This window comes from Neofelis nebulosa, chromosome 8 (genome assembly GCF_028018385.1).
Source record: "Neofelis nebulosa isolate mNeoNeb1 chromosome 8, mNeoNeb1.pri, whole genome shotgun sequence".
Lineage (NCBI taxonomy): Eukaryota > Metazoa > Chordata > Mammalia > Carnivora > Felidae > Neofelis > Neofelis nebulosa.
In genome coordinates, this window is record NC_080789.1 from 132,081,828 (window position 1) to 132,094,286 (window position 12,459).

The window sequence follows — 12,459 nt, forward strand, 5'->3', positions numbered from 1 at the left end:
GCTCTGTGCGGGGTGCAGGCTGGGTCTGTGTCTCTCTGTCTCTCTCTCTCTGTCTCTCTCTCTCTCTTTCACACACACACACACACACACACACTGCATAGCCCCTACTTTCCAGCCTGCTTTTATTATTTTTTTTCATGTTTATTTATTTTGAGAGAGAGAGTGCTGGGGGTGGGGGGTGTGGAGAGAGAGAGGGAGAAAGACCCAAGCAGGTTCCGTGCTGTCTGCACAGAACCTGACGTGGGGATCCATCTCACAAACCGTGAGATCACGACCTGAGCCGAAATCAGGAGTCAGAGAAGCCTCTGACTAACTGAACCCCCGGGCGCCCCTCCGGCCTGCTCTGTACCTCCCTCTGCAGCCCTCCCTACATGTCCGCTCTGGTTTTGGCCTCTCAGCACCTTCCTGGTGGGAAGGAAATTCCATTCTTTCCCAAGGATGGTGCTTCCTGGGCAGTCCTCTCAGAAGAGGGTGACTTCTCTTCCCCACCTGGGTCTGGGGATGGGAACTGGGCTTCTCCATCTTCTTCAGTGCTGCTTCTAGAGCATTACCTAGTCCTTTTTTTTCTTTTTTTTAAGTTTATTCATTTTTGAGAGAGACAGAGTGTGAGTGGGGGAGGGGAAGAGAGAGAGGGAGACACAGAATCTGAAGCAGGCTCCAGGCTCCGAGCTGTCAGCACAAAGCCCGATATGGGGCTTGAACTCCTGAACTGCGAGATCATGAGTCCAAGTCGGACACTTAACCGACTGAGGCACCCAGGCGCCCCCTGCCTAGTCCTTTTTTAAAGAAAAAGTGGGGCACCTGGGTGGCTCGGTCGGTTAAGCGTCCGACTTCGGCTCAGGTCATGATCTCACGGTCTGTGAGTTCGAGCCCCGCAGGCTCTGTGCTGACAGCTCGGAGCCTGGAGCCTGTTTCCGATTCTGTGTCTCCCTCTCTCTCTGCCCCTCCCCTGTTCACGCTCTGTGTCTCTCTCTGTCTCAAAAATAAATAAACGTTAAAAAAAAGATTTGTAAAGAAAAAGCAAAACCCTTTTCTCTGTAACATCTAGTTTTGGTATGTGATAAGGAGGTTTCGGGATATGGAGTGGTTCATTCAAGAATTAGAACTCTCCTCTTCATTGCTATCTTTTGCAAAGACCTCAATTCAATAAATAGGCTTTGTGGCCCTGCCAGACTGACTCTCCTCTCGTGTGTGTGCTCGTGCTCCCCTGAGGCTGCTGCTTCCTGGTCCTGTCACACTCTCCTCCTCCTCCTGCCCAGCTGTCCTCTCCCTTGGGACCTGCTTTACAGTCCAGGTCCACATCTACTCCCAAGGTCCTGCAGTGTCTGTAAAGACAGCCTGGCAGCACACTGTCCCCATGATCCCGACCTCCTTGCCTCCTTCACATCTGCCCCACCTGCGGGGTCCTGTGATCTCCTACCCTTCTCCACCTTTGAGACCTTCAACCACACCCTGCGGTTTTATCAGTCTGGCTCTCAGGCTTAATGCATTTGGTCTTTGACCTCACAGAAAATGCCGGGGCCCAGCTTGTTCCAATTTCTTGTGACACATTAGCTTGCAATCTGGACTTTCTGCCTTTCGTGCTCAGCCCGAACCCCTGATTGATCATTGCAATGACTCTTACCAGACACATGCCTTGCACCTGCCCTGGGGAGACCCCGCCCATTCAAACCCCAGCCCTGGGCTCAGCGGCAGCCTGCTTTCACTCTTACTGGATTTGTAAATTCTGCCTGTATGCTCCAAGACTTAATTACACACCCAGTTGTGCAAGGTATGTGAATGTACAAATATGATAAAAGTCCTTGCCACAAACAGATGAAACCATTACTGGAGAAAATCTCTGGATTTTTGTCAAAGGGAATCCTTGTTTCTCTGTTTCTTTATTCTCTTTCTTGTGTTAAGAATTCTTAGGGCACCTGGGTGGCTCGGTCGGTTAAGCGTCCAACTCTTGAGTTCAGCTCAGGTCATGATCTCATGGTTAATGGGGACTCGTGGGTTCGAGCCTCTGAGCCATCAGCGTGGAACTCTTTCTCTCTACCTCTCTCTGCCTCTTCCCCGCTTGCGTGTGGGTGGGCATTCTCTCTCTCAAATAAACTAAAAAAAAAATTCTTTCTCGTTGGACTTGATTCCTTTTGCAGTCCTCTTATTGACCTTGAAGAGCTCTCCATGCAAAGACAGAAGCCGCTGATAAAAAGCCTTCTCCTCAGAGAGAGCTCATTCATTCATTCATTCACTTTCACTCATTCATTTGTTCGCTCCACAAATAATTGTTGGGCACCTCCTTTGTGCCAGGCGTGTCCTTGTGATGAGGGATACGGGGATGAACAAGATGGACAAGGTCCCTGCCCTCATGCAGCTCATGTGGCAGTGTGAGAAAATAGACAAGAAAGAGAGGGAGGAGGAAGGAAAGAAAAAGAATCAGGGTTGTAGGTGCTAAGAATAATATGGTGGATGGCATGCCCCAGTGGCTCTAGATTGGTGGCTGCAGGACGGGGGGTACGGGTCTCAGGTTAAACATGGAGCCAGTGGAGAAACCACAAATGCTAATTGTAGTAGGAGGGGCACATAGGCAAGAGGGGCTATGTGCTCAGAGAGTTGTAAACTTAAGATCAGACCAAACAAAACCTAATTAGCAGTGCAGTTGGATGCACCCCACTATTAAAAAAAGAAACACCTTAATTCCCTTATTCTTAGCTCTATTGGAATGGACTATTCAGAATTCTAGTCACCTGTGGAGCAAAACAGCTTTGCAGCAAACACCCAGACACTGACAAATGTTAACTGCCAGGTGGCCTAGTCAGTTCTGATAGAATTTCTTTCCGAGGCAAGAAATGTGCCACCTTTCCTGGGCGGGAATCCTACCACCCTCTTCTTGCTCTCCGAGTAGGAGAGAAGAAGAAGAAAGCAAACCAAACCAATCAGACCCAAGCTGAGAAGCCAAACCCAAGCCCAACATCTCACTTCCCCTAAACAGAAATAACTCCCGTTTCTCGCAACTCTAGCAATGAGAGAAGGGATGGCCATCAGACACGCTGTCCTGATGTTCTGTGCCATTTGGAGCAAAAGGGGCAGAGGAGAGGTTTTAAAAAGATGGGGCACCTGGGTGGCTCAGTTGGTTTGGTGTCTGACTCTTGATTTTTGATTCCGGCCATGATCTCACGGTTCATGGGATCGAGCCCTGAGTTGGGCTCTGTGCTGAGACTGCGGAGTCTGCTTCGGATTCTCTCTCCCTCTTTCTCTGCCCCTCCCCTGCTCAAACTCTCTTCCCCACCCCCAAAATTAATAAAAAGTAGGCTCAAAGAACGACACATTTCCTCCTTGATTGTTGAGAACAGCCTTGCAATTAAAATACTAAAAATACACCAGCTCTAAATTGTTTGACCAACCCACCTGCTATGGACTAAACTCACTCCCAAATGTAAATGTTGGAACCTCAGCCCCCTCGTGTGACTATATTGGAGGTTTAAGGGACTTGCAGGAGGTGATTGAGAGTAAATGAATTCATAAGGGTGAAACCCTAATCTGTTACAACTGGTTTCCTTACAGGAAGAGGAAGAGGCCGAGATATCTCTCTCTCTCTCTCTCTCTCTCTCTCTCTCTCTCTCTCTGTCCTCCGAGGACACCCTGAGAAGGCAGCTACCTGTAAGTCAGGAAGAACGCTGTCACTAGAATCCGATCATGCTGGCACCTTGAAATTGGACTTCCAGGGGCGCCTGGGTGGCGCAGTCGGTTAAGCGTCTGACTTCAGCCAGGTCACGATCTCGCGGTCCGTGAGTTCGAGCCCCGCGTCAGGCTCTGGGCTGATGGCTCGGAGCCTGGAGCCTGTTTCCGATTCTGTGTCTCCCTCTCTCTCTGCCCCTCCCCCGTTCATGCTCTGTCTCTCTCTGTCCCAAAAATAAAAATAAAAAACGTTGAAAAAAAAAAAAAAAAAAAAAAAAAAAAAGAAATTGGACTTCCAGCCTCCAGAACGGTGAGAAACTAAATTTCTGTTGTTTAAGCTACCCGTGATGCTGTGTTCTGGCAGCCCAAACAGACTAAGATATCACCTTACCTCTAGTTGGCACAGAGAGGGTGCTGGAACATGACCTCACCACCCCCACTTCCCCACCCTGGGCCCAGTGTTGGAAAAGTAGCTAATAAGATTGTGGTAACTCAAGGATTTAGGGTAGAATAAAAACAAAAATTCTCGGGGCACCTGGGTGACTTAGTTGGTTGAACGTCCGCTTTGGTTCAGGTCATGATCTCTTGGTTCGTGAGTTTGAGCCCCATGTTGGGCTCTGTGCTGCCAGTGCAGAGCCTGCTTGGGATTCTTTCTCTTTCCCTCTCTCTCTGCCCCTCCCTGCTTGCACTTGCTAGCTTTGTCTCAGAATAAATAAGCTTAAATTCTCTCTCTCTTTTTTTAAGGTTTACTTATTTTGAGAGAGAGAGCAGGGGAGGGGCAGAGAGACAGAGAATCCCAATCAGGTTCTGCACTGTCCATGTGAACCCAGACATGGGGCTTGAACCGAACTCACTGTGAGAAGTAAGTGAGATGATTCGTTTTCAGAAATACCAAATAAAAGCTGTGCTGTCTAATTAACATTGGTTTGTAACCTACTGGAAATATGTATGGAACCACCCCCACCCCATCCCCACCATGGAGTCCCAAACCCTTAGACACTTTCCTTCCTGGTTCTTCTCCCCTTTCCATTTTATGGGTTTATTTTTCAAAGGCTTTGCAATGAGCACGGGCCAAAGAACTGAAAGTCTCTTCGTCACCTCAGGGAAGGTACATTTGTTCCAATCAGACTACTATTTGGGCTTAATGTGGGCATAGGTAACTTCCGGGTAAGGCTGTAACCTCTGTAGTATCAGCCAATGAGCCAGGGGAGGAACTTGTGTGCTAGGAGCCAATGAGGAACCAGGGGAGGGGTTTGCGCGTTAGGAGCCAGTGAGGAAGCAGAGGAGGGACTTGCATGCTGGGAGATAAATTGTCTGCTGTAACTGCTCTGAGTCAGACACCCGCTCTTGCAAGATCATTGACTAAAACCTTGCTTTCCTGTGTTCTGAGTCTCCGTTGTCCCTCCTTTGACTGGGTCAGTGGGCTTATTTCTCACACTCACAAACCGTGAGATCATGACTAGAGTTGAAATCAAGAGTTGGATGCTTAACCCACTGAGACACCCGGGCATCCCCAAAATTTTCTGTTTTTTATAACTTGGAATTCATGTATTTTTTAAACCAAAAGTTTATTAATATATATTTTTTACATTTAAATTCAAGTGAATTAATATACAGAGTAGTCTTGGGTTCAGGAGTAGAACCCAAGTTTATTCATATTTTTAAATGCGTTATTTTTCCATTTATAGCAGGCCATTGGAAATGTTTGCTGAGTGAATAAATGAACATTTGAGAAGGATACCATTGACCCCATAATCGAAAAGACCTATACTTCTACATTTTTGCCCTAGCATTGAGATTTAGCTTTATGTTTGACCAAGAGTGGGCCTAGATCCAGTGGGTGTGTGCCAGTGACACCCTCACTAAAAACGCCAGCACAACATCGAGGGTGTAGGGTGACTTTAGGGGACTCGAGGCACATTTGTCTTTATGGGACCCTTTCTCCAAAGAAAAATTAGAAATCCTATTTTACAGCGTCATGTTTTTTTTCTGATTTTAAAGGAAATGAACATGAAAACATTTTTGTGAGCTGTGAGAGTGTCGTGGGTCCTCGGCACTGCTCCTCTATGCCCTGATGGGCTTGGGCCATGTGATGGGGGTCTGAGCCCTGCTCCCATCACTTCCTGGCTGTGAGATTTGGGGACAATCACATGGTATCATCATCTATAAACTGAGATGGATGCAGGTTTCACAAGAAGGGGAAAGTCTTCCTTGTTAGCAGGAGATTTGGTTGGGGGTACTCAGGTATCTTAGGATGGAATGTGCTGGAAGGGTACTGCCTTGTCTTGCAAGGGTGCTGGGTGAGTGGAAGCTGAAGGCAGACTCTGTGCCCCCCACCGAGAAATTTTGGGGCCACAGGTCAAGGGCAGAAATGTCAAAGGGAGAATCCTGTGAAGAGGCATCTCTTCTCCTTTGGACGTCTTCAGTGATCTTTCCATTTTTCTGTAAAGTTTTCTGGGAGTTCAATCTATTTGGGCAAAGCTGAAGGTGCTGCGTCCTGCTTGGAGGTGGGGTTGGGTCTGGAGCAGAAGCAGCTGCCCCAACTTAGGTGCCTGAAACTCCGCACAGACACCCTGCTGCCTCTTCACATGGGCAGCCCTGGGCAGGGCGCCAAGCGCCGTGCGGGCCTCATTTGCATCCGTCTATCCCAGGATTGATGCACTGACCGATGATTATTAGGACAGTGGTTCTCAGCTGGGCGTGGCTTTATTCCTCCTCCTCCTCCTCCTCCTCCTCCTCCTCCTCTTTCTCCTCCTCCTCTTCCTCCGCACATTTGGCAATGTCTGGAGACAATTTTTGCTGTTGTAACTGCAGGGAAGGGTGCCACTGGTGTCCAGTGAGTGGAGGCTGGACTGCTGCCAGACATCCTTCTGTGCACAGGAGGGCCCGGAAACAGGGATCACCTGGCTCAGGGCGTCCATAGTGCCTGGCTTGAAAAACCCTGATATACAGTCCTTCCGCTAAGGGGTGCCCGGGAATAAAAGCTCCCAAGCAATCTTTATAGCACACTGTGAGGTCAGCCAATTGTATCAGGATTATTATTTTTTAAATAATTTATGAACTTCTTCCTCTCCACTGCCTGGCCTGAACTAACATCTAACTAAGTTCACCATATAACCTGCTAAATAAGTTCCATTTATTCTCAGGACTAGGAAGCAAATGTGACTTTCCCTTCACAGTAACCAAGCAAGTTAGGCAGCCGAGATTTCTGTCCAGAGGTAAAGCACTAATGCCCTCTGCTGGAAAAGTTTATAACTGCTGCTTTGTGCGCAGGACAAGAACGAGTTGACGCCTGTTATTCTTTTTTTTTTTTAATTTAAAAAATTTTTGAGAGTGAGAGACAGAGTGTGAGAGGGGGAGGGGCTAGAGAGAGAGGGAGACAGAGAATCCAAAGCAGGCTCCAGGCTCTGAGCTGTCAGCACAGAGCCCAACGTGGGGCTCGAGCTCACAAGCTGTGACATCATGACCTGAGCCGAAGTCGGACATTGAACCGACTGAGCCACCCAGGTGCCCCTGATGCCCCTCATTCTAACTGAGCAAGCGTCCGGGGCCACTGACCTTGTTTTGAACTTGTGATTGCCTAAATGGGTGGGGTTTACATTGGTTTATAGGATCCATTCGTTTCTTATATCATATCCAAAAGTTTAGACATTATTTGATAATGATCAAATATTCCTCATCCTTCTGTATAAGCACAGAATTAACTCATGAAACAGTGTCAGAGTTTAATGATAGAAATAACAGAAGCAGATCCCAGGGTGCTTCTTAAAATTTTTTAAATATTATAGAAAATTTGGAAAAAAAAATAAAATAGAGAAAAGTAAGAAGAAGAGGAAAAATTTTGGCAGTCCCACTTCCAGAAAAAATTTTTTACATTTTGGAATATTTTCTTCCAGTTCCAGTTTCTAGGAATATAATGACCTTTTATTTATTTTATTTATTTGAAAAAAAATTTAATACTTACTTTTGAGAGAAAGAGATAGGGTGTGAATGGGGGAGGGGCAGTGAGAGAGGGACACACAGAATCCGAAGCAGGCTCCAGGCTGTGAGCTGTCAGCACAGAGCCCAACCTGGGGCTTGAACCCATGAACCGTGAGATCATGACCTCAGCCGAAGTCGGAGGTTCAACCAACTGAGCCACCCAGGTGCCCCATAATGACCTTTTAAAAAGTTATTTTTTTTTAAGTTCATTTATTTATTTTGAGAGAGACAGAGAAAGAGGGAGAGAGCGAGAATCCCAAGCAGGTTCCACGCTGTTAGTACAGAGCCTGATGCGGGACTTGATCCCATGAACTGTGAGATTGTGACCTGAGCTAAGATCAAGAGTCAGATGCTCAACCGACTGAGCCACCCAGGTGCCCCCAGAATTATTTTTATTGTTTGCTTTGCCTAATTGTTACATGCTATAGATACAAACGTGTGTCCTTTCCCCCCCTCTGACTACATCATAACTGTTTCCCTGTTATAATGAACTTATATTGTTCCTGTGGGGGACATGCAGACATGTCACCTAGACTCCGTTTCTGGGGAAGGATGTGCTGTCCCACCTTCTGCCTGTGGCCGCCACCCTGCAGAGGGTACCTTGGCTATGAGTAATCACCTGGACCCGGTTCATGCCCTTCCCACCACAGCCTGCACCCAGGGACCAGCAGAGACAGGTGGGATGGTTCCTGCCATTTTGGCCCAGGGGGAAGAACGCTGGTGGCTGTGTTGGCTGTGGAGCTTACCAGGAGGTCGGCTGCCCCTGGACTTCTGCCTCTGCCTGTTCCTGCTTGTCTCCCACAGCTGTTCATCTGAAGGCTCTTCCTGAATGCCTGGTGCACACGACATTCCCCTCACAGTCTGCCTCCCACAGAGCATATCCTGGGCGCCTGTGACTATTGTAATTTTTTGAGTGTGGTACTATGTACACGTGTTTAAAAATGGCAACACGGGGCGCCTGGGTGGCTCAGTCGGTGAAGCGTCCGACTTCGGCTCAGGTCACGATCTCGCGGTCCGTGAGTTCGAGCCCCGCGTCGGGCTCTGTGCTGACGGCTCGGAGCCTGGAGCCTGCTTCAGATTCTGTCTCCCTCTCTCTCTGCTCCTCCCCCGTTCATGCTCTGTCTCTCCCTGTCTTAAAAATAAATAAACGTTAAAAAAAAAAAAATTAAAAACGGCAACACATGTGAACAGTACAAAAGGGTATGCAGTGCAAAAGTGAGTCTCTCTCACCCTGACCCCAGTCCCCCTCCCCGCGGGTGTTCTCCCCAGAGGCAAACACCATTATCCGTTTTGAGTGTACCTTTCCAGGGCTGGGCTGTACATATACAAACACAGATACCGTGAGGGTTAATTTTATGTGTCCACCCGGCTGGACCACAGGATGCCCAAGTAGCTGGTTAAACATTAATTCTGGAGGGCGGCTGTGAGGGTTCCGGGAAGACCTCAGCATTTGAATTGGTAGACTGAGTAAAGTGGACTGCCCTCCCCAGATGGGCGGAACTCATCCAATCAGTTGAGGGCGTGAGCGGAACAAAAAGCAGGAGGCAGGGAAGGTTCTCTCACTTCCTGCGTGACTGCAGGAACCCGGACAATCCGTCTTCTCCTGCCCTGAGAAGCTCCTGCTTCAGGCCTTCGGACGTGGCTCTCCGCCCGTGAACTTCATCACCAGCTCTAGGCCTGCCGGCTCTTCAGTTTGCCCACTGCAGACGGTGGGACCCACTCAGATGCCACAAGGGCATGAGCCAGTTCCTCATGATTCATCTCTTTCTAAAGATCTCTGTCTGTCCAACTGTCCTACTCGTTCTGGTTCTCAGAGAACCCTAATGCAGCTGCGTTATCACTGTAAAAAAAAAAAAAGAGGACTTTTTATTTTGAAAATAATTCCAGATTTACCTGAGAGTTTCAAAGATAGCGCGGGGCTCCTTCCAGCAGCTTCCTCTCATGTTCACATCTTACACCACCACATCCACCACAGCTGGGAAATTAACAGGGGTGTATACTGTTGGCCCAACTACAGATCAAAGCCCGATGACGCCGGTTTTCTACTCCTGTCCTTGTCCTGGACGACGCGGGTTCCACTTTGCACCCACCAGACTTTGTAGCTTTCGTTCTCCCTTCCAGCAGAGGTCCTGGAATGACCACACTTGTGGACTCCAGCCAGTTCTCCTTATATTCTGTTCCAGCATAAATAACACCCTGGCTCACCGTTGTTCATAAAGCTTTTTCTGAATTTCTCATTCTTTCCTGAGGGTACAGGGGGTGGCCATTTTCTAAAGTTTCATGTCACACTAAATTTCTCTTACCCCAAGAGCACATCAATGCACCCTTTGCACTGCCCTTTGGTCAGCAGTGATGACCTAAACAGATTCACGCTGCTCCGATGCCCTCTGGCCTCTCAGGACAGCCTTCCACGTGTCAGTGATGTCCGATGTCAGACATATGAGTTTCAATGAATCTCTTGGACACATCCCTCCAGAGGCTTCTGTTCTCCTTCGGTTGGGGCTGGTTCCTCTCCAGGCCTCCTGCCCGGCCGTCACATTGGGACTCCCCTTTGCTGTCATTCTTAGATCTCCCTTGGCCCCTCTCCTAGGTTGGTATCTTAGCCTGGGCTTCCTGTAGAAAGCACTGCCCAAGCCCCAGCTTGGCAAGCAGGTGATTTACTTTGGAAAGTGATCCTGGGAGGAGGGGTAGAGGCATGAAACAGAGGAGGGAAGGTATGAAGTATGTTGTTGTGAGATCAAAGAAAGCACGTATGTTGGTCTCAGCCCTTGTTCCTGGCGCATAGCTCCCGAGACCCTTGTAATTTCCCGATAACAGCACTAGGAGCGTCTTTTGTTCTAATATTTGGTGTTAGAGCCTCGTTCCTGACACAGAGCTCCCAAATCCCCTGGAATTTCCTGGATGATAGCAGTGTATTTTGTTTGAATGAGGCCACTCTGGGGTTCACTTCAAAATAGTCTGCGGATGGGGGTAGTGAGTATGGGACAGAGCATACAAGATTGGCCATGGATATGTTATCCACTGATAATTGTTATAAAGATATTTTTAATGTTTATTTTTGAGAGAGAGAGAGAGGGGGGGGACACAGAATCTGAAGCAGGCTCCAGGCTCTGAGTTCTCAGCACACAGTCCCTTGCAGGGCTCAAACCCACAAACTGTGAGATCATGATCTGAGCCAAAGTCGGACGTTTAACCGACTGAGCCACCTGGGTGCCCCTGTAATTGTTAGAAACCTGGGTAATAATTGTTAAAGCTGAGTATGTGGTAGTGTGTGACACTTTTCTCTCAACTTTTCCATGTGTTTGAGATTGTTCATAATTAAAAACCTTTTTAAAAAGTGTGCCCTTCCTGGTTAGATTCACATATCTGATGGTAGGGAAGGTGGAGGAGGGCATATGGACCTTGACATTGTTGACATGAGTGGTGGGAACTTCAGACGTCTCTAAGGGCTTCCCTATGCCATCATCATGTTAAGACGGTGCATGTGAGGGGAGAAATAAACAGTCCATCAAGGAAACTGGACACCTGCTTTCAACACTTGCTAGTTCTAGACTTTTCTAAGGCAGACCTGTCATTCATGGTGAGACTGTGTCGCCCCTAAGGACTAAGTCCTGGTGATTATTTCACCCAGAAGGTCTCCATGATTTATTTTAAAAAGAAACAGAATCAAACCTGAAATATGTCTTTAAGGAAATGGAGGAGCATGATGCTGGAGGGTGAGCCATTCATTAAAGCCTGGACATTTGTCTAAGTTCTCTGCACGTGCCCCGGGGTGGCTGTTAACGCAGGAGGGGTATCTCGGTGGGCCTACCTGAGCTCTTTCCTGCTGCAAAGATGGATCGTTTCTAAGTGGAACCTCTTCTCACAGTAACCAGGCATGATATTGAGTAAAATAACGGTCAGAAAGAACATCACCAGGTCCTTAATGAGAAGCAGTTGACAAAAGAATTATTCTAATGTTCATCAAAAAGCCAATAAATGTCAAGGAAGGGACTGGAGAGGAGCAGCTCATAAATTCTTTCTCGAGGGACCTCTGGAGGGGACTTTGGGGACAACACACCTGCTCTGGCTTTTTCCTGAACATTGCTAAAGAAACTTCCAGAGAACTTGGAACATTTATGGGGGCTTACCCTCATCGTTTCGAGGGGACGTCAATAGGGAGGCCATCCCACTCTTGGTCAGAGGATCCTGCTTTTGGTACCAGTACTGGGTAGGTCTGTTCCTCTTCAGTCATGTAGACACCGTGTGTGTGATGTCACAACTTGTGAGGTAACTGAGAACTGAGATCCCTTCCAGCTTGAAAAGTCAAAGCTTTATGCAGATGATCCTATCAAAATGGATTCTCCTCTTGATTCCTATAATCGACGTTGCCAGTGGGGCTCATTCAGCAGCCTCTCCCATTGCTTCATTGCAACATGTGTTCTGTTGCTAAATCTTGGTCTCACTTTTTTGTTAGGGGAAGGGGACGCTCACTGAGAGGCCAGTGTCAATCTGCCTCTTGACTTAGTTCAGTATTCTCCCAAAGGCAGACCCCGAATCAAGGACTTACGTGAAGGTTGTTTATTTGGAAAGTGATGGCAGGATCCCAAGTGAGGGTGTGGGACAAGGGAAGGCAGGGAAGGAGAGAGCTGGTAAAGTCTTCGTGAACCGACGGGTCGGTGCTGTGGATGATGGGGTTCAGCCCTGCCGGGCCCTTTTGAGAACACACAGACCCATATCTCAGTGTTGTTTCCTCAGTCAACCGGGGGGGGGGGGGGGCGGGGGTGGCATTTATCCATAGGCTCCTGTCTCCTGCTGCTCCAGGGGTGTCCCTGGTTG

The 12,459-nt window shown here is 48.1% G+C and overlaps 1 protein-coding gene across 1 annotated transcript in view; it reads right to left on the reverse strand.

The window, feature by feature from the left end:
• Positions 1-8,977: 8,977 nt before the first annotated feature.
• ECHDC3 (enoyl-CoA hydratase domain containing 3) overlaps positions 8,978-12,459 on the reverse strand; it is a 31,922-nt gene continuing 28,440 nt past the window's right edge. The window contains exon 6 of the mRNA XM_058681924.1: positions 8,978-9,481. Within this exon, the coding sequence (XP_058537907.1) occupies positions 9,436-9,481 (46 nt within the window). The 3' untranslated portion in view covers positions 8,978-9,435. The remainder of the gene's footprint in view (positions 9,482-12,459) is intronic.